Source organism: Pelophylax lessonae (assembly GCF_965119305.1).
Source record: "Pelophylax lessonae genome assembly, chromosome: 2".
Lineage (NCBI taxonomy): Eukaryota > Metazoa > Chordata > Amphibia > Anura > Ranidae > Pelophylax > Pelophylax lessonae.
This window is the reverse complement of record NC_138769.1, coordinates 666,992,516-667,012,947: the sequence shown is the minus strand read 5'-3', so window position 1 is coordinate 667,012,947 and position 20,432 is coordinate 666,992,516. Positions and strand designations below refer to the sequence as shown.

The window sequence follows — 20,432 nt, the reverse complement described above, 5'->3', positions numbered from 1 at the left end:
CGACTGCATCTGGAGTATACTGTCCAGTTCTGGTCGCCAGTCCTCAGAAGGGATGTGTTGGAGCTGGAGAGAGTCCAGAGAAGAGCAACTAAACTAATTAGGGGATTGGAGGACCTTAATTATGAAGAGCGCTTACAAGCGCTTGATTTATTCTCCCTGGAGAGGAGACACCTGAGAGGGGATATGATAGCAATTTAAAAATACCTAAACGGTGATCTCAACATAGAAAAATAACAATTTAGTCGCAAGGAATGCATGAGGACACGAGGCCATACAATGCGATTAGAGGAGAAGCGTTTTAACCTCAGGCTACGCAGGGGGGTTCTTTACAGTAAGGGCTACAAGACTGTGGAATTCTCTACCACAAATGGTAGTAACTGTGGGGAATATGGCTACTTTTTTAAAGACTCTTGGACATACATCTCAAGGATCAGAACATTCAGGGGTATGTGAAATGATGATGGCCACACACACCTACACAGGTTGAACTCGGTGGACTCTGGTCTTTATTCAACCTCAACTACTATGTAACTATATTAACCTTGGCTTAATCAAGCCATTACCATGCATTCCTTTATTTGGTATTATTATCTGACTGCAATCTACTTTTGAATTGAGGGCTTAAAAATTCACAAAATGAGATTGGGAGTGTTTAACATTCCTTGTACCTCTTAAGGCCAGATTTTAAAGTTTTCCCTTTTCCTGTAACATTTCTAAGCCTCACCCACCTATGGTCCTGGTCAAACCAGCCACAGTTAGTGTAATATTAGCAGGCAAAAGCAGAGGTCCCGTTTCTAACCCTAGAAAGTGCTACTAAGAAAAAAGAAAAACATTTCTTTACAATAGGAATGGATCTGAATGAGATTAAACAAACATTGTTAAATAGGAATATGTACATAAACACTCTTAAAATTGTCATTCTTCTAAAAATAAACGACAAATATTCTGTTTTACAGATTGGTTACTGGAATGACATGGATAAGCTTGTTTTGCTGCAGCATGAACCCTCTTTTAAAAATGACAGTTCCGCCATTGAAAACCGGACAGTCATTGTTACTACAATTCTGGTAAGTCTTTTTCAATATAAATAAACTTTATTATGTACATTTTGTCTCATTTAATTAAAAAAAAAAACATGAATATACATTATATTTTTTAGGTGGAAAAAGTCTTTGCTTCCTATGCTCCAAATTTACAATTTAAAAATATCTGTAGAATATTTTAATGTATATTTATGCTTTATATAATTCATATAATGAACCGAATTTGATATAATTTGCTGAAATAGTAAAAGAAATTACTCTTTTATGATTTACAACATAAAATGTAACATATCTTTACTTATTTATTTCAACTCTGTGTTGCATTAAAGGATCAGTGTACTGATTAGCTGAAAATCCAAATATTGTTTAATAAAATTAGATACAATTGTTTTAATGCATTGCAAAATCTGAGACCTAGTTTGGTTGCAGAAGTGATTTTCAATATTTAAAAAAAAATATTGTCTAACATATTATTATAGCAATAACAATAATAGAAATAGGATTTCATATAGCCTGTGCACACTTTAATCAACCTGAAAAACATTTTTCTTTTCTTAACAGTATTTATTTTTATATGCTTACCATGTATCCCTTTCTCAATAGAAAAATGTTTACCAACATTTAAAATACATTTATAATATAGAACATGTTGCGTATGTACTTTTTCCAAAGTTAAACTAGTTACACATTGTGCTTTAATGAATGGTGAAATTCTTGCTTTTGTTTTTTTTTTTTTGTTTTTTTTTTTTAAGTGATTGGATATCAATACAGCTCCTTTATAATAGCTAATAGCACAAAAATACCAGTCTTTTGCTTCTGCCATCAAAATTTTAGTTTCTTAAGATAACACCATGACCAGTTGTTTTTGTATTGTAAATTTCAATAATTTTTGTACCATAGGCGAAAAATTATTGATATCCACATGTTACTGTGAAATAATTTTCCCATCCATACAAAGCGCAAAAAAGCCTAGACAGACTCATTTTTTTTGTTGTAGAACCATATAACATAAATCACCTTTCTTTATAGTACAGTAATATCAAGCGTATTTGTCAGCCTCAAAAGTCAGACATGCCCTTTAAATCTGTTGTCAACACAGTCAAGTGTAGGGTGACCTTTATTTGTCTGGACTTTCCAGTACATTTCTCTGAACTTTTCACCTGCTCTGTTACACTTGGTTTAAAAAGAATACATTTATAAAACATTCTCAAATGGGAATAATGTGTTTAAATTGTTTCTTTTATTTTATTTTTGGCTGTGGGGTTTTGTACACTTAAGACACAAATGGATATTTTTTTTCATAATCTAATAATTCTGCTGTTACAGGATTATTGTACACAGTTCTATGTACAGGGAGATAGCCTCCTTATGCATGATAAATTATACACTCTGAGCTGTTTGTACATTGCATTTTTTCCTAAAAGATTCAGTAATGGGAAATCATACTTCAGTACAGTCCTCCTCTTTTCAGCCTCTGATGAAGAATCCTATTTTAAGAAATTGATCAAGAAAGAACATTTTCAAGACCCAGCGACCATTCCTTGCTATGGCTCAAGTAAAATTCAACAATGTAGTCAAAGTAGTGAACTTTTTTTTCTCAGTCTGTAATGTGGATTAACATCCTTCTGACTTCATAACATCCATCACACTACTGATGAAATGCCTTGAGATATATTTAAATACGGTAGTACTGAAAGATCGTACAACTGCTCCCCACAGTTCTACAATAAAAAATGAATTGTAACACGGGAGGCTTCCTCTAAGACATCATTATGCTGTTAAAGGATAGCTTTTCAAGTGGGAATAGTATGACAAATTAAGAACTACTTTTGGTCATATGTATAACATTTAAATTTAAAACACAGTTTTCCCTACATTTTTATGCTGTTAAAATTATCTAAATTTAGTATCATTTTGTAAAATTATAAACAAAAACCCCTTAATACTATATTCTATACATTTTACTATTCAAAAAAAAACTTAAAAAATATATAGTTTATAATGTCTACTTAATTGTAACAACACGTGTTTCATTATTTATCTGCTGTAGTGTTGTTTTAGCATTTCATTTTGTATATTATGCTGTTTTTTCCTATATATTGCCTGCTGCTGTGGCTTTATATTTCATATTTTATTAACAAACTTACACAAGTGATGTTTATGGTAGTGTATAGTATCATTAGTTCAACTTTCTCAATTCAATTAAATTTTTGCATTAAAATGCTTTATGAAGTGTTCAATTTCACTGCTGACTTTAATATATACAGTGGTGCCCTGTATGTTTTAAAGAATTTCACAACAGGCAGTTTTACTTAAGTTCGCCTTATTGAACCATTATTTGAATCAAAAGTTTTTGTTTTTTTTTTAATAATGGTAAGACTTTGTATTTATACAGAAAAAAAAGCCCCTGTAACATTATTTATTAAAAGTAAAAAATAAATAAAATTGCACATAGGAAATATCTGACTTTACCTTAAGGGTCCATGTACACGGGACGTTGTTAAAAGTCCCTTTGAATGCTGGAATTTTTAGGACGTTTGAAACGTCCGTTCGGTCGCGTTTGTTCCCGCGTTTAGCGGGCATTTAGCGGGCGTTTGCGGGCGTTTGCGTTTAGAACCGTTCCTAGAGGTCAAAAAAATGATTCCCCTTTAAAATGGAAAAACGCGAACGCCAAACGCAGGTCATCGCGTTCGGTCGCGTTCGGACGCGTTCGGACGCGTTTGGTCACGTTTTTGCGTTTGAAACGCCGGGAAACACACGTTCGAACGCAAATAATTGCGTTCTAAAAAAAGTCCCTGAACGCAACTGCCTGCAAACGACCTGGTGTACATGGACAGATAAGATAAAATGTAGATGGGTTCAGGGGCTTCTAAAAAAAACGCCCAACTGCTCCTAAACGGCCATTTCCAGCGTCCCGTGTACATGGAGCCTTAGAAGTTAATACATTTTTTATATATAAAAAAACTGATCTCCATTAGATGATTTTCTTTGCCATTTTTTCTTTTACTTTTTCTGTACCTATTTACTGTATCTTTAACAGCCCCTGCATTAGGTATATAAAGTGTGACCATTTTGTGCCTTGCAGATGCATTATATAATGATTTAACCTATAGGGGTGTACAATACAAGGAATTGTACCAATCAGATGAGCAAAGAAAAGCCCCAAACTAAATAGATTTCTTTTTACTTTTCATACATTACATTTTTGAAACCCCGTGATTAACATTGTCATGTATAGCTCATAACAGTTAAAAGTTTTACGCTAACCTGACACTCAACCTTACTTCGAATATTTTTTTTTTTCGTTTTCATTTATATAGTAGGGGTTTTATTCTATGAAAGTTCTGATTTATCTATGTCATGATATAATAAGGAGTAATCCAGATAAGTACAAGAAGAGGTTGACTGCACTGTAATCTTCAGAGAAATGCGAGCTTTATTAATAAATTCCAGATATTACAAACATCACTGTCTCAAAATATAGGATAAGAGCACAACAACTAACAAGTTTCATGCAGAATACACTTAGTCATTAGTTGCTCAGACTGGGCCGGTACCCATTCATCAAGAGTAGGGATCATATGGGTATGTCTCACCTGGAGCGATATTTGCCTGTTCACTAATAGCAAGTAGTAGTTGGTAACATTCAACTAGACATCTTTAAGTGTAGTGCTGAAAATGTCTCACAGCTTCTTCCATTTTAACCAGTTTTGGACCGGAAGGATTTGCCCCCTTAATGACCAGGCCATTTTTTGCAATTTGGCACTGCGTTACTTTAACAGACAATTGCATGGTCGTGCGACACTGTACCTAAATAAAATTGTTATCCTTCTTTTCCCATAAATAGAGCTTTCTTTTGGTGGTATTTGATCACCTGTGCGATTTTTATTTTTTGCACTATAAACAAAACAAAGCGACAATTCTGAAAAAAAAATAACAATATTTTTCACTTTCTGCTATATAATATTCCAAAAAAAAAAATGTAGCAATCAAAAATTTTCATCCTTTTAAGCAATTTTTATTCCACTACATATTTTTGGTAAAAAAAAATCCCAATAAGCGTATTTTGATTGGTTTGCGCAAAAGTTATCGCATCTACAAACTAGGGGAAAGATTTATGTTATTTTTATTCTTTTATTCACGTTTTTACTAGTAATGTCACCGATCTGCGATTTTTAGCGGGACTACGACATTGTGTCGGACAGATCGGACCCTTAACTGACATTTTTGACACTTTTGGGGGGGACCAGTGACATTACTACATTAATCAGTGCTAAAAATATGCACTGTTACTGTACTAATGATACTGGCAGGGAAGGGGTTAACCCAGCGGCGATCAAAGGGTTAAGTGTGAGCCTAGGGGAGTGTTTTCTAACTGAATGGGGGAGGGACTTGTGAAATGAACACAGGGACCTGTGATCCTAAACAGGAGGATCACAGGCACTCTGTGATAATTTCAGAGAGAACAATGGTCTGCTGTATTTACAACAGCAGACCTTCGTTCTCTCTCATCAGGGAGCGATAGCGGGTGCCCGGTGGCAAAAGTGGCCGCCGACCCCGTGGATCGGCATCCCTGCTGCCTATGCTGCCTAGTGGTAGCTGGTGAACGCCCCCAGGAGCGCTCCCACGAACCGCCGTACCTGTATATCTGCGGCGGGTGGTCGGCAAGTGGTTAATGAGGGCTAGAAACTTATCCCAGCCTTTATTGGCACATGGGTAACTGTGTCACCTTGATCTAATTGCCATGGAATGTCTGAAGGCATATGTTGATTGTCCAAATACAGGATTGGAAATGTGAAATTTGTGGAACTACCCTGTTTAAATTACTTAAAGGATAAGTTCATCTTAAAAAAATAAAAATAAATAAATGCACATCTTTTTGCAGGTAAAGAAATGTGCATTTATAATTTTTATTAAACTGGAGCCTGTAAAGAATTGTACCTCCAATCAGCAGATCATGGGTGCAATGCCTGGATCCTGAAGGCTCCAGGCATTGCAGTTTTGTGGGATTGATTTACTAAAACTGGAGAGTGAACAATCAGGTGCAGCTGTGCATGGTAGCCAATCAGCTTCTAAATTCAGCTTAAGCTTTTACAAATAACTTTCAATTAGGCTTTGACAAAAAAAAAAAAAAAAAAACCTGGAAACTGATTGGTTTATATGCAGAGCTGCACCAAATTTTGCACTCTACAGTTTTAGTAAATTATCTTCTGTGTGCCCTTACCTTCAGTTACTGAATTGCAGGCAGAATCAATGAACTACCAGAGGGCTCCCCAGTGCCTTTGCAGTTCTTTGAGAGCTACAAGCCATCAGCCGCAGTGGCCGACAATACTTAAAGTTCATTCATTCACTGCACTGTTTTTAAATTGTGACAGCGGGTGCGGGAATAGGAATTCCTGCCCACTGTCACAGGTAGAGGGGGGTTCACGCAGAGTGGATGCAGGAGTTGAAACATGTTACATGTTCCACTCATAAATAAATGCCTTTAATTTAATCCTTCAATGTCAGGAAGTACTGTACATAAGAGGTGTTATTCTTTGGGTTTACATGTCTAAAGGTGTTAATTGTCATATTTGGATAGTGAAGACAATTGGTCTGATCCATTAATCACAAGGTATAAAAGAGGTCATTTATGTTAACCACTTTACCACTAGAGCATTTTGCTGTCTTACGTCTGGGCCACTTTTTGCGATTCGGCGCTGTGCGACTTTAACTGACAATTGCGCGGTCATGCGACACCGTACCCAAACGAAATTTACGTCCTTTTTTTCCCACAAGCAGAGCTTTCTTTTGGTGGTGTTTGATCACCTTTGCGATTTTTACTTTTTGCGCTATAAACAAAAAAAGAGCGTTTATTTTGAAAAAATAACAATATTTTTAACATTTTTTTATATGAAATTCCCCCCAAAAAAGATGTAAAAACCAATTTTTTTTTAAATTTTTGGCCAATTTGTTTTCTGCTACCCATGTTTGGTAAAAAAAATCGCAATAAGCGTATTTTGATTGGTTTGCGCAAAAGTTATTGCGTTTACTAACTAAGGGAAAGATTTCTGTCATTTTTGTTTTTTTTCTTAACAAGTAATGGCGGCGTTCTGCGATTTTTTTTGCGGGACTGCGACATTGCGGCGGACAGATCGGACCCTTGACTGACATTTTTGACACTTTTGGGGGTACCAGTGACATTACTGCAGTAATCAGTGCTATAAATATGCACTGTTACTGTAAAAATGGCAGGGAAGGGGTTAATTTTATTGGAGAGGGAGGGGTTAATGTATGCCTGGTGCTTACTGACGTGTGGGGGGGGAGGTGACTGTGTGAGACAGGGACAGATCAGATGTCCAGCTATGCTGAACACTCCGATCTGTCACTCCCTGTCACTGAGGAGATCCGCCCGCTCTGTTTACACAGGCGGGCGGATCTCCAAACTGGATTCCCCGACGATCGGGGCAGAGCAGCGCCGATCGCCGCCGCTCCTCCCCTGGCCCGACTCCCGCTGTGAATGAAAACAGCGGGAGCGCGCCTACAGGGGAGGAGTCTAGCGACGTAGGTCTATGTCGCTAGACGATAACGAGCCACTGTGCCGCAGTAGCAGCACAGTGGCTAGTGTTAAAGTGGTTAAACTGGAATAACCATCTGTAAAAAGGGGTGGGGGTCTTCAAAATATTTAATGCCATTTTACTTCTCTAGCCTGGAGATTTGAAAATCTCCAAGGAATAGCACGTTTTACAGACTTGCTAACACAAGGGATAGGGTTATGTAGAACATTGTCCCTGACATTAACTATACCTGAAGAAGCAAGAAGAAACATTGTAGAACAAGTCCAGTTAAATGTGACTAACTATCATTAGCTAGTGAAAATCCTCCAATATGGACAAAAGAGAAATTCCCTTTTTTGCAGAACTTTTTTATTACTTTTACTGGATAGGAAATGAATGTAATCCCCCCAATGGGACTCAGACAGAGAAACAAAAAAACTTGACAGGGTTTTATCAATTACCTATGCTATCCAAAATAGAAAAAGTATTGGCTTTAGATATATTTTATGCCCCATCCAAACATTTATTACAGCTCTTAGAAAGTTGGATACATCACCTGAACTGCCATTGCAATCCACACACAATGTTTCTGAAGTACAAGTTTCATTTACCGTTTATAGACACCTTCATTTGATATAGAGAAGCCTTCTGTACAAGCTTGAAATAAATCCTGATGGCATTAATTGGTATATAATGCATGTAGATTATTCATTTTGAGTGGTATGTTTTAGGTAGAGCTTCGAGCTCTAGACATGTTTGTTATAGATTTCCAGGGCAAGCAAACCTTAATCCATTCATACACGGGACAATTATTAGCCCAGAATGATAAATGCAGGCCTTCCACCAATAATCCCTTACTAAAATCAAGGGGAAGACCTGCGCTAAATATGAAATGTGCAAAAAATATCGAGTGTACAAAAAATGGATAATATAAAAGCTGCTAAACCGTGGACCTATAGAAATCCAAAAACACCATATAAAACAATTGTGTAGCGCTAATAACAAACAAAGTGAAAAAGTGTGAATATCAAAAATTGTGAAACATCAGGGACTAACGTGCAGATTAAAATAATTAAATAAATAATATGCATCAAAGTCCAAAAAACATGAGTCTCAGAATAAGGGATGAATAGACAGCTATTATCCAAAAATGGAATTCTCAACAGATGGTGAGGCAGGAGGGAAAACACCTGTGAGAGATGATGAGAATGGCTGCTTACCAAAAGACGTGGGCCCCCAAATTAATGGACAGGCCACAGGAAGCTTTATAGCAAACCAGTATTTAATCTTGCCTCCGGATACACAGGGATAAGGTCGTATACTCATAGACCAGTAATCAGTCTTGGCTCCAGATACATAGGGATAAAGCCATGGACTCACAAGCAACTCCAACCGTGTGTAAAACCATACATATGGGGAGGAAATTTGAGGAAAAACATAGTGTAATCCAGTATGGTTAAAAAAGGCATTTAATAGAATTGCACTTACATATGAGTAGAAAAATGCAGGCAGAAAACTAAAACCGCGGTGTCCCGCAAGATACAAAGTAGCCGGCGTTCCAAGGGGCGTGGTCAGCGTGGTGTCCGGTACCGCCCTACCGGTTTCGTCATATGTGACGTCTTCCGGGGCGTGGTTCACATATGACGAAACCGGTAGGGCGGTACCGGACACCACGCTGACCACGCCCCTTGGAACACCGGCTAATTTGTATCTTGCGGGACGCCGCTGTTTTAGTTTTCTGCCTGCATTTTTCTACTCATATGTAAGTGCAATTCTATTAAATGCCTTTTTTAAAAATACTGGATTACGCTATGTTTTTCCTCACTTTTCCTCCCCATACGTATGGTTTTTACACACGGTTGGAGTTGCTTGTGAGTCCATGGCTTTATCCCTATGTATCTGGAGCCAAGACTGATTACTGATCTATGAGTATATGACCTTATCCCTGTGTATCCGGAGGCAAGATTGAATACTGGTTTGCTATATAGCTTCCTGTGGCCTGTCCATTAATTTGGGGGCCCACGTCTTTTGGTAAGCAGCCATTCTCATCATCTCTCACAGGTGTTTTCCCTCCTGCCTCACCATCTGTTGGGAATTCCATCTTTGGATAATAGCTGTCTATTCATCCTCCATTCTGGGACTCAGTTTTTTTGGACTTTGATGCATATTATTTATTTAATTATTTTAATCTGCACGTTAGTCCCTGATGTTTCACAATTTTTGATATTCACACTTTTTCACTTTGTTTGTTATTAGCGCTACACAATTGTAGTCTATAATATGGTGTCTATAATATACTGTGGTGTCTATAATATACTGTATAGACACCATTAATAACTCCTTTGAAGTAAACTGGTTAGGAAAGCTAAAGTGGATCCATGAGGGCTATATTGGTGCATGTTTGCAGTTCTTTTAGAAATATGTTTAATTTTTTCTTCTCGATCTGGATGTTCACACACATGTCAAATGCCTGTATCATTCATATATCCCCCAAACAAATCTGTTGCAGTTACGCTGCAACATCCAGGGAAAATATAGGCCTGAACTGTAGTTGCTATTTTCTAAAGTTGACTCTAAAGGATGCAGAACTAGGACATTTACAAGTTCTGTTACTTTCTATACAGTTAAAGTTGTGTTTTACTAAAAGACTCTTATAGCTACAGTTAAGTGTCTTTGCAGACAGTCATTCTGTTGTAAAGGTGTCTATGGTTAGAGAAGTATGCAACTTAGGATCTAGTCAGTGTATGCTATGGAAGTGAGCGTACAAAAATTACCTTGTTTATAATTTGCAATGGGCCTGTGGGGGGGATGATTTGACTGTGCTTTCCAACCATATAAGAAGTGTGCCACTTATGGAGTCCTAAATAACATGTACAAAGATTAGAACCTTCAGTGTATATTCAATTTGTAGACATTTTCTTGGACAAAGACCATTCTGAGTTGATCCCCTGGGAGCTTAGCAAACTAATATTCTACAAACTACCATATCAATTAAACTTCATGGAGGCTCCAGTTGATGCACATGTAAGCCACTGTCCTTGTAAAACAATAATGTAACAGCTTATAGCCCTAGGTGTGCAATATGTATCTGTCAAGAGAGAGTCAGGCAGAGGGCAATGTTTGGTCTTTCTCTAGGGAGATTAGATTAATAATCCTATCAGAATCTTATTGCAAAGAACAGTGTTTTGTAATATTGAAACCGGGGCAGGAAAGGTTATCACTAAAAAGAAAATTAGTTTATGTATTAGTATTTGTAAACCAAACACTCATATAAATGTCAAAATACAGTTTAATACACCGTAATTGCAATTTAGTATCTAGCTATACCCATTGATTGACTTTAGGTGGACCCAAGGCATGATCTCACCTAATCAGTGTTTAATTCACCAATAAATAATATACTATCTGTGGTGAATATAAGATATATACAGACTATGCAGCAACACAAGGGTCCTCTAGCACTTAAGGGCCCTTTATACTAGATATGGGTCTGGCATTTGCAGGGATCCAATATGCCTTTGACATAGACCAGGACATAGCTCATAATAATATCCAAGTGGTGTTGGGAAGTGAGCACCTCTTCCCTGCAGCCAGCGCTGGCTGACGCAGTGGAGATTTGATGACTGGACTGGAGTGGCCTGAAAATAGGTAAGTATATGCATCTTTTTTACATACATTAGTCAACATATGTGTTAGATAGAGATTTTATTAAGGTTAGTTAGTTGTAAGCTGAAGTCCCACTTAAAGTGAAGAGGGTTTTTACTGTCTTATCTAGTTGCATATTATGAACCATAAGAGAGAAAAAGCAAAGTTAAACTCTTCATATCTATCTATCTATCTATCTATCTATCTATCTATCTATCTATCTATCTATCTATCTATCTATCTATCTATCTATCTATCTATCTATCTATCTATCTTTCTATCTATCTATCTATCTATCTATCTATCTTTGTACCTGGGCAGTTGCTGACTTGCATAGGGCCACTGACATATACATGTGTGTGTATATATATATATATATATATATATATATATATATATATATATATTATATATATCGCAGTCGCATTCCAAATCAGGTCGCAGTTTCTAATATTCCACACCAAAACATATGTGCTTAGTGGAAAAATGCAAATGAAGTACAGTACTTGCGTACAAAATTCTTATTATTTCATTCTGTATGTAATAGAGGTAGTTAACAGCAGATGCTTACCAGATAATTGCTGATATGTACATGTTGGTCAAATAATTTGCTTATTTGAATAATTATACATCCCTAAAGGATGGATTTCCTTGAATGAAATGTTTTGTTTTAGCTTTAGGTTTATGCACGTGCTAAGCACAAGCAATAGCATGTCACTGCACCGATTAGAAAAATTCTCATATTTTGTAAAATTTTAGTTTGTACCATAATAAAGCTTACTATTGAAAGACATATCAAATCATGTTTTCTATTTTTTGACATGTTCCTGAAAAACCACACAGCAGATTTGTACACTCTGTGCTTAATAAGGTAATTTGTGTGTTTTATGTAAAGTTTAAAGTTAATGAATGTGACTTTTAGAAGTGTACAAATGTATCTGTATCACTTATGTTTACTTACAGTATGTTATGGTCTAGTTTATATTGATATTTTTCTTGTTGATGTATTAAAATGGTGTGTTTTCTGTGAAACGTGGTGCAGAGGCTATTATTTTCTTATTTTGAGAAGTCATAATAGGTCACATATTTAGTACTTTAGTATAATCAAATACAATACTGCAGGCATTAAAGCAAGAAAAAAACTGTAACCCAAAGTCCAATTGTGGGCAGAACTTTTTTCGGGGTGGGTATGGCTCTGGTCACACCCTGCAGGTGCAATGGAGTGTGTGCACGCACACATCGCATGTAGACCAGCCCTTTCATTTTAGTGGGCTGCCATATCCTACATATGAGAAACTCTCAAAAGACATCTATGTCCCTTTTGCAAAATTGCCCAGCACAGAACCACTTGGTTTCTGCGGCATCATGTGTTATGGAACCCACGAAAACCTGCACGTTAGCAGATGTGTGGGGGTGCCATTAAGAATGAATGGCACCTCCATGAGTCTGCTAATGAGAGGCACGTTTTTGTGCAAGTCAGGAAAGCACATGATTTTGCGTGCATTCACAATACACACAGAGTGTGAATGTACCCTCAGATTCAAAACTGATCCCAAGTTTTCATTGCAGTTTGTGTCCTCACTATGGAGATTTCCTTCACTTTCTCTTCCGTGACACCCGGTGTGGGTGTCACCAAAATAGTTCTAACCCTTGTCTATTCTATTAAATAAATGTGCTTTTGTTGATGTTTCTATCCCCATCAGAGAGACATCTCATCACTTCATGTTCACGCGCCACCTTGATACATTTCTGTGACCAGAATGCAGATAGCTGTAAAAATATGACGGACGTTTTAACCTTTATCCACCCAGGGCATAAATCATAAAGGAACTGTCCACAAACCTCTTCTTAAGTTTATGTCAACACAAAAACAAATGTGCGTCTGTGTGTGTATATACACTATATTACCAAAAGTATTGGGATGCCTGCCTTTACAAGCACAAGAACTTTAATGGCATCCTAGTCTTAGTTCAAAGGGTCCAACATTGAGTTGGCCGACCCTTTGCAGCTATAACAGCTTCAACTCTTCTGGGAAGGCTGTCCACAAGGTTTAGGAGTGTGTCTATGGGAAAGTTTGACCATTCTTCCAGAAGAGCATTTGTGAGGTCAGGCACTAATATTAGAGAGAAGGCCTGGATTGCAGTCTGTGCTCTAATTCATCCCAAAGGTGTTCTATCGGGTTGAGATCAGGACTCTGTTTAGACCGGTCAAGTTCCTCCACCCCATACTCGCTCATCCATGTCTTTATGGACCTTGCTTTGTGCACTGGTGCACAGTCATGTTGGAACAGGAAGGGGCCATCCCCAAACTGTTCCCACAAAATTGGGAACATGTAATTGTCCAAAATGTATTGGTATGCTGATGCCTTAACTTCACTGGAACTAAGGGGTCAAGCCCAACCCCTGAACTACAACCCCACACCATAATCCCCCTCCACCAAATTATTTGGAATTTGGACCAGTGCACAAAGCAAGGTCCATAAAGACATGGATGAACTAGTTTAGGGTGGAGGAACTTGACTGGCCTGCACAGAGTCCTGACCTCAACCCGATAGAACACCTAAGGGACTAAGACTGGGATACCATTAAAGTTCATGTGCGTGTAAAGGCAGGTGTCACAATACTTTTAGTAATATAGTGTATATAATATTTATACTGTATATTATAATATATATATATATATATATATATATATATATATATATATATATATACAGTATCTCACAAAAGTGAGTATACCCCTCACATTTTTGTAAATATTTTATTATATATTTTCATGTGACAATACTGAAGAAATTACACTTTGCTACAATGTAAAGTAGTGAGTTTACAGCTTGTATAACAGGGTAAATTTGCTGTTACCTCAAAATAACTCAACACACAGCCATTAATGTCTAAAGCGCTGGCAACAAAAGTGAGTACACTCCTAAGTGAATGTCCAAATTGGGCCCAAAGTGTCAATATTTTTTGTGGCCACCATTATTTTCCAGCACTGCCTTCACTCTGTTGGGCATGTAGTTCACCAACGCTTCACAGGTTGCCACTGGAGTCCTCTTCCACTGACATCACTGAGCTGATGGATGTTAGAGACCTTGCGCTCCTCCACCTTTCCTTTGGGGATGGCCCACAGATGATCAATAGGGTTTAGGTCTGGAGACATGCTTGGCCAGACCATCACATTTACCCTCAGCTTCTTTAGCAAGGCAGTGGTCGTCTTGGAGGTGTGTTTGGGGTCGTTATCATGTTGGAATACTGCCCTGCGGCCCAGTCTCCAAAAGGAGGGGATCAGGAGGGGCTCTGCTTCAGTATGTCACAGTGCATGTGTGCATTCATGGTTCCCTCAATGAACTGTAGCTCCCAGTGTCGGCAGCACTCATGAAACCCCAGACCATGACACTCTGACCACCATGCTTGACTGTAGGCAAGACACACTTGTCTTTGTACTCCTCACCTGGTTGCCACCACACAGACTTGACACCATCTGAACCAAATATGTTTATCTTGGTCTCATCAGACCACAGGACATGGTTCCAGTAATCCATGTCCTTAGTCTGTTTGTCTTCAGCAAACTGATTGCAGGCTTTCTTGTGCATCATCTTTAGAAGAGGCTTCCTTCTGGAACGACAGCCATGCAGACCAATTTGATGCAGTGTGCGGTATATGGTCTGAACACTGACAGGCTGACCCCCCACCCCTTCAGCCTCTGCAGCAATGCTGGCAGCACTCATTAGTCTATTTCCCAAAGACAACCTCTGGATATGATGCTGAGCATGTGCACTCAACTTCTTTGGTCGACCATGGAAAGGCCTGTTCTGAGTGGAACCAATCCTTTTAAACTGCTGTATGGTCTTGGCCACTGTGCTGCAGCTCAGTTTCAGGGTCTTGACAATCTTCTTATAGCCTAGGCCATCTTTATGTAGAACAACAATTCTTTTTTTCAGATCCTCAGAGAGTTCTTTGCCATGAGGTACCATGTTGAACTTCCAGTGACCAGTATGAGAGAGTGAGAGCGATAACACCAAATTTAACATACCTGCTCCTCATTCAAACCTGAGACCTTGTAACACTACAGTAATGAGTCACATAACACCGGAGAGGGGGGAAGGAAATGACTAATTGGGCCCAATTTGGACATTTTCACTTAGGGGTATACTCACTTTTGTTGCCAGCGGTTTAGACAATAATGGCTGTGTGTTGAGCTATTTTGAAGGGACAGCAAATTTACACTGTTATAAAAGCTGTACACTCACTACTTTACATTGTAGCAAAGTGTCATTTCTTCAGTGTTGTCACATGAAAAGATATAATAAATTATTTACAAAAATGTGAGGGGTGTACTCACTTTGGTGAGATACTGTATATATACATTTACTCTAATTGATAATAAAGTAAATAGTATGCAGTTTAGTTTCTCTGCTTTAGACAGGTCTAAAAAAAAAAAATATGTCTTTCTGCAGTCTGTAATGCGTATATATAAGTGGGTACAACCATATATGTTATGTATATAAAACACCAATATCTTGAGAGCAGGTCCTTCTTGCTTGCACAACATATATAAAGCAATGAGATTAAATGGAAGGAGAGGAAGAGGAATCTCAGTTGCCTTGGAAATGCATCTGGATGGATTCACATTTTCTAATCAGCAGTATCCACTGAAGAGGTTAAAACTGAGCAAATGCTAAGCCCTTCAGTCCCTTGGAATTAATTCCCTATATTGCTTTTTCAGTAATACAGAAATGTAGGGGCATTTCATGATCTGTATTTTACTTGGATGACAATCCAAAGTGTGCAGTTCGTGCGGAAAATTCATGCTCGTATTGCATATTTGTATCGGCACTTGTTAGTCATCTTATGGGGAGATCCCATCTGGCCTCCTAAACCTAGATGGCTAGAAAAGGATTAAAACTCCATTTATTTCTATATGGGGCTCCTGTAAAGAGATTTTCTCCCATTTCCTGTCCTGCTGACCATAGTTTTAGAACCAGAAAGTGAAGGGAAACCTAGAATAGGGACATCAACAAAAATAAATATTCAAGAAGGGTTCTACTATACACCTACTCTACTAAAGAAAAGCATTTGTTTCTATTTGTATTGCTGTTGGAGAGTTCCCCTTAGATTTTGTCTTGGAAAATGTTGTCAACAGGACAGCAAGTAAGGGAAAAATCTTTCTAATGGTGCTCCAGATAGCAGTGAGTCCCCAGGATGGATTTTAACCTTTGTGTAATTTCAGAAGGCTCGGCCATCATAATTAACCATTTCACTGCCAGAAACATTTTTGAGGGTTTTTTTACCACACATGGTGAAAAAATAATTTTAGGTCTGAAGATTGCATATTTTCTGAAAGCAAACAATCTAGATAAAACAATTTTGGTAGTTCCAATTGTTTATGTTCAGGGCTTTTTTTCTCAGAGAATAGGTGCAGGAACCCACCCTCCCCAGTCAACTCCCCGCTCCCCAACACCACCACCAACCCTGCCCCTATTCCCGCCCCCAATCCTGCCATTTCTCAGGAAAGAAGTATTGCCAAATAATGGGTGCATTCAAGGCTCACCTTCTCCCCCCTGTCCACAGCTCACCTCCCCCCATCCACAGCCCACTTTCTTTCCTCTTGTTCACAGCTCATCTCCCCTTCCACAGGTCACCTTCTCTATTCTCGTCCACAGCTCACCCTCTCCCCCCATCCACAGCTCATCTCCCTGTCCACAACTCACCTTCTCAACTCTCGTCCACAGCTCACCCTCTCCCCCCTGTCCACAGCTCACCTCCCTGTCCACAGGTCACCTTCTCTACTCTGGTCCACAGCTCACCCTCTCCCCCCTGTCCACAGCTCACGTTCCTGTCCACAGGTCACCTTCTCTACTCTCATCCACAGCTCACCCTCTCCCCCCTGTCCACAGCTCACCTCCCTGTCCACAGGTCACCTTCTCTACTCTCGTCCACTGCTCACCCTCTCGGCCTGTCCACAGCCCACCTACCCGTCCACAGGTCACCTTCTCTACTCTCATCCACAGCTCACCTCGCCCCATCCACAGCCCACCCTCTCTACATGGGAAACAACAACAAAAAAGAAAGGGGCGCACCAACCTAGTGCATTACCACTAAAAACATTTATTAAAATAGTAAAAAGTATATATTATACTCACAAAATAATAAAAATAATACTTACTTTTTACTATTTTAATAAATGTTTTTAATGGTAATGCACTAGGTCAGTGCACCCCTTTCTTTTTTGTTGTTGTTTCCTAGTTGGTTTTGGATACCCTTGATCCTGAAGGGGCAGCAAGACCACAAGTCATATCCAAGTCATATTCAAGTTTGAAGCATTCCTCTTCCCTCCATCACATTTCACTCGAGCGCAGGAGAATTGTTTTACACCCTCTCTACTTTCCTCCACAGCTCACCCTTTCCCCCCTGTCCACAGCTCACCGCCCGGTTCACAGGTCACCTTTTCAACACTCGTCCACAGCTTACCCTCTCCCCCCTTGTCCACAGCTCATCTCCCCATTAACAGGCTACCCTCTCTACTCTCCTCCTCAGCTCACCCCCCCCCCCATCCACAGCTCACCTCCTTGTCTCCAAAGGTCACCTTCTCTACCCTCGTTTACAGCTCACCTTCCCCCCCCTCCCCAACAGGTTACCTTTTCTTCTCTCGTCCACAGTTCACCCCCTCTCCACCACACTGCTCCCTCTCTCCCCCCTCTCCACAGCTCGCCCCCCACCCACAGGTTACCTTCTCTTCTCTCATCCACAGTTCAACCCCTCCCCCCATCCACTGCTCACCATCTCACCCTCCACATTCCACAACTTCACTTTTAACCTCTGTGAACATAACACCTCCGCACCCCCCCCCCCATCCACAGCTTACACCCCCAATCCACAATTACCTCTCCACCCCCATCCACAGTTTATCTTTCCCCCCTACACATTTCACTTGTGCATCCCTATATACATCTCACCCCAATTTACTGCTCTAAACCCCGCATCTCCCTATCTTTCACCTCTGCAAACCCAGCCCCCCCAGCTCTCTTGACCATGTACAAATCCCCCTGCCCACAGATCTCACTTTGCACAATCTAATCCCTGCCCCCCCCCCCAGCTCTGACCTCTGCAGAACATCCACAAATTCACAGAAGTCTCTACTCTCTATGCACACAACCAGCACCCCCCCCCCCCTCTTCCTCCCTCTTTTCCTCCTCTTACCTGCATTGGTATTCGAGCACTGCAGAAGACTCTGGTCTATTAGGTACATCAGGCTTCTTTCTTTTTTTTTCTCCTTAGCCTACTGTGCAGTTTTCTTTTTGTGGCTCCATCTGTCAGATTAGTGTAGCACAGAACCAAGGAGGAGTTTCAGCGAGCTTCACTCGGCTCCATGCTACACTGATCCGACAGGCATCAGGCAGGTATAACTGCCTCTGGAAAAATGCTGACAGTAGCGGTATCTGGACCCAGTCCTAGGGCACACATTCGTCACATGTGGGGCACATATGCCCTGGATGCCGGTGCTAGCACACAGAAGCTGGTGGAGGAAGTGAATAGTATAGCCTCTACCGGCTTCTGTGTAATGTGACAGGCTGCAGAGAAGATGGCTGCCAGAGGTGGCAGAACGCAGCAAAAAGCCCTGTTTATGTTACACAATATTACCGCAAAGGTTTAGGAAACCAAAATTTTCAAAAGGAAATACACTAAAATTAATCATAGGGCACATAAGCATAATAAATGACCCAATGTTTTGATAATATATAAAAGATGAGGCTTTTAACAAGTAAAAAGATACCCAACATGTCCAACCTTAAATTGGCGTGCACCCATGAAATGGCAACAAACTTTAGTGCCCTATATTTTCTATCGGCGATGCTTTAAAAAAACCCTATAGGTCATCAGTTTTGCGTTATGGAGGAGGTCTGGTGCAAGAAATATTGTTCTCAAATAATGATGAAACAGGACTTGCATATATAGATAAATACAAAGAAAATTAATGTGCAAAACATCAAGTAAAGTGCTGTCAGATAAAGTGGTAATGGGCAGCTGCTGTTCGCTAAGTATAAGACTCAGAAATAGATAGCAATAAAACAGTGCTTGCCTGAAACTAATGTATCTAGCAAAAAGCAATACAAATTAAATGTGCATCAATACATGAATAACAACAATAAAGTGCTAAAGTTTTATGACAAATAAAAGTGCTACAGTGCTCCAAAATGCTAACAAAAGTGCATAAATGTGCTTGAAGGTATAAGGTGCTTGAGTGCTTGATACGCATCAACCGGTGTGGGGTGCTTCACTCCCCTCCTGTGCCCCCACTCACCAGAATTATTGGATCCTCACGTATTTCAGTCTGGGGTCAGTAGAGCTTAATGCTGGTAAGGTCAACAACAATGGTCCTCCTTGTTAATGGCACACTCTGTTGCCAACCAATTGATGCACAATCTTTAAAGCTCAAACAAGATGAAAGGCCAACATAGTGAAGATCTGACCTGCCAGATCACTTCAACTCTCATAAAATCAATACAAGTATTTTCCGATTACACCAAAACCACTGACGTCACTTCCTGTCCTCCGTGGAACGCTCGTCAGACGGCGTTCCCGAAAGAGTTTTTATTTTCTTACAAGCGGAATCTGTTCTACCATTTTGTAAGTAGCGTTGTTGTGCGCGCAATAAAATATTTGTTTTATGGTCTTAACTATGTTAGCCTTTCATCTTGTTTGAGCTTTAAAGATTGTGCATCAATTGGTTGGCAACGGAGTGTGGCATTAACAAGGACCCCAGACTGAAATAGCTGAGGGTCCAATAATTCTGGTGAGTGGGGGCACAGGAGGGGAGTGAAGTACCCAGCACCTGTTGATGCATATCAACAACTCCAGCACCTTGTACCTTCAAGCACATTTATGCACTTTTGTGGATATTGTGGAGCACTGTAGCACTTTTATTTGCTGTAACACTTTAGTACTTTATTGTTGTTATTCAAATATTGATGCACATTTAAATGTTATTGCTTTTTGCTAAATATTGTTCTTACTCCAGCATGCGCAGTGATATGTAACATGCATATCTCAATCGCCATTTTCATTCGTAGGCGCCCCTGATGCGCATGTTTACGTTTGTATGTAAGTAAATGTGGGGGTGTCTATCCTGTGCTTTACTGAATGTAATGCAGTGCAGATTGCATTGCATTTCATTCTTTCCCAGCCATACTGAACAGGGAAACTGATAG

At 39.5% G+C, this 20,432-nt stretch overlaps 1 protein-coding gene across 9 annotated transcripts in view; it reads left to right on the top strand.

The window, feature by feature from the left end:
• GRIA4 (glutamate ionotropic receptor AMPA type subunit 4) overlaps nucleotides 1-20,432 on the top strand; it is a 526,033-nt gene that overhangs the window by 427,458 nt on the left and 78,143 nt on the right. For 8 of the 9 annotated variants that reach the window (XR_014224898.1, XM_082244804.1, XM_082244803.1 and 5 more), the window contains exon 9: nucleotides 957-1,067. Coding sequence is in view for 8 of the 9 variants with exons in the window: in XM_082244804.1 (XP_082100930.1) it covers nucleotides 957-1,067 (111 nt within the window). In the remaining variant the exon portion in view is untranslated. Of the gene's footprint in view, nucleotides 1-956; nucleotides 1,068-2,514; nucleotides 3,000-20,432 lie in introns of those variants that run through there. The other variant, XM_082244810.1, reaches the window with a different exon arrangement.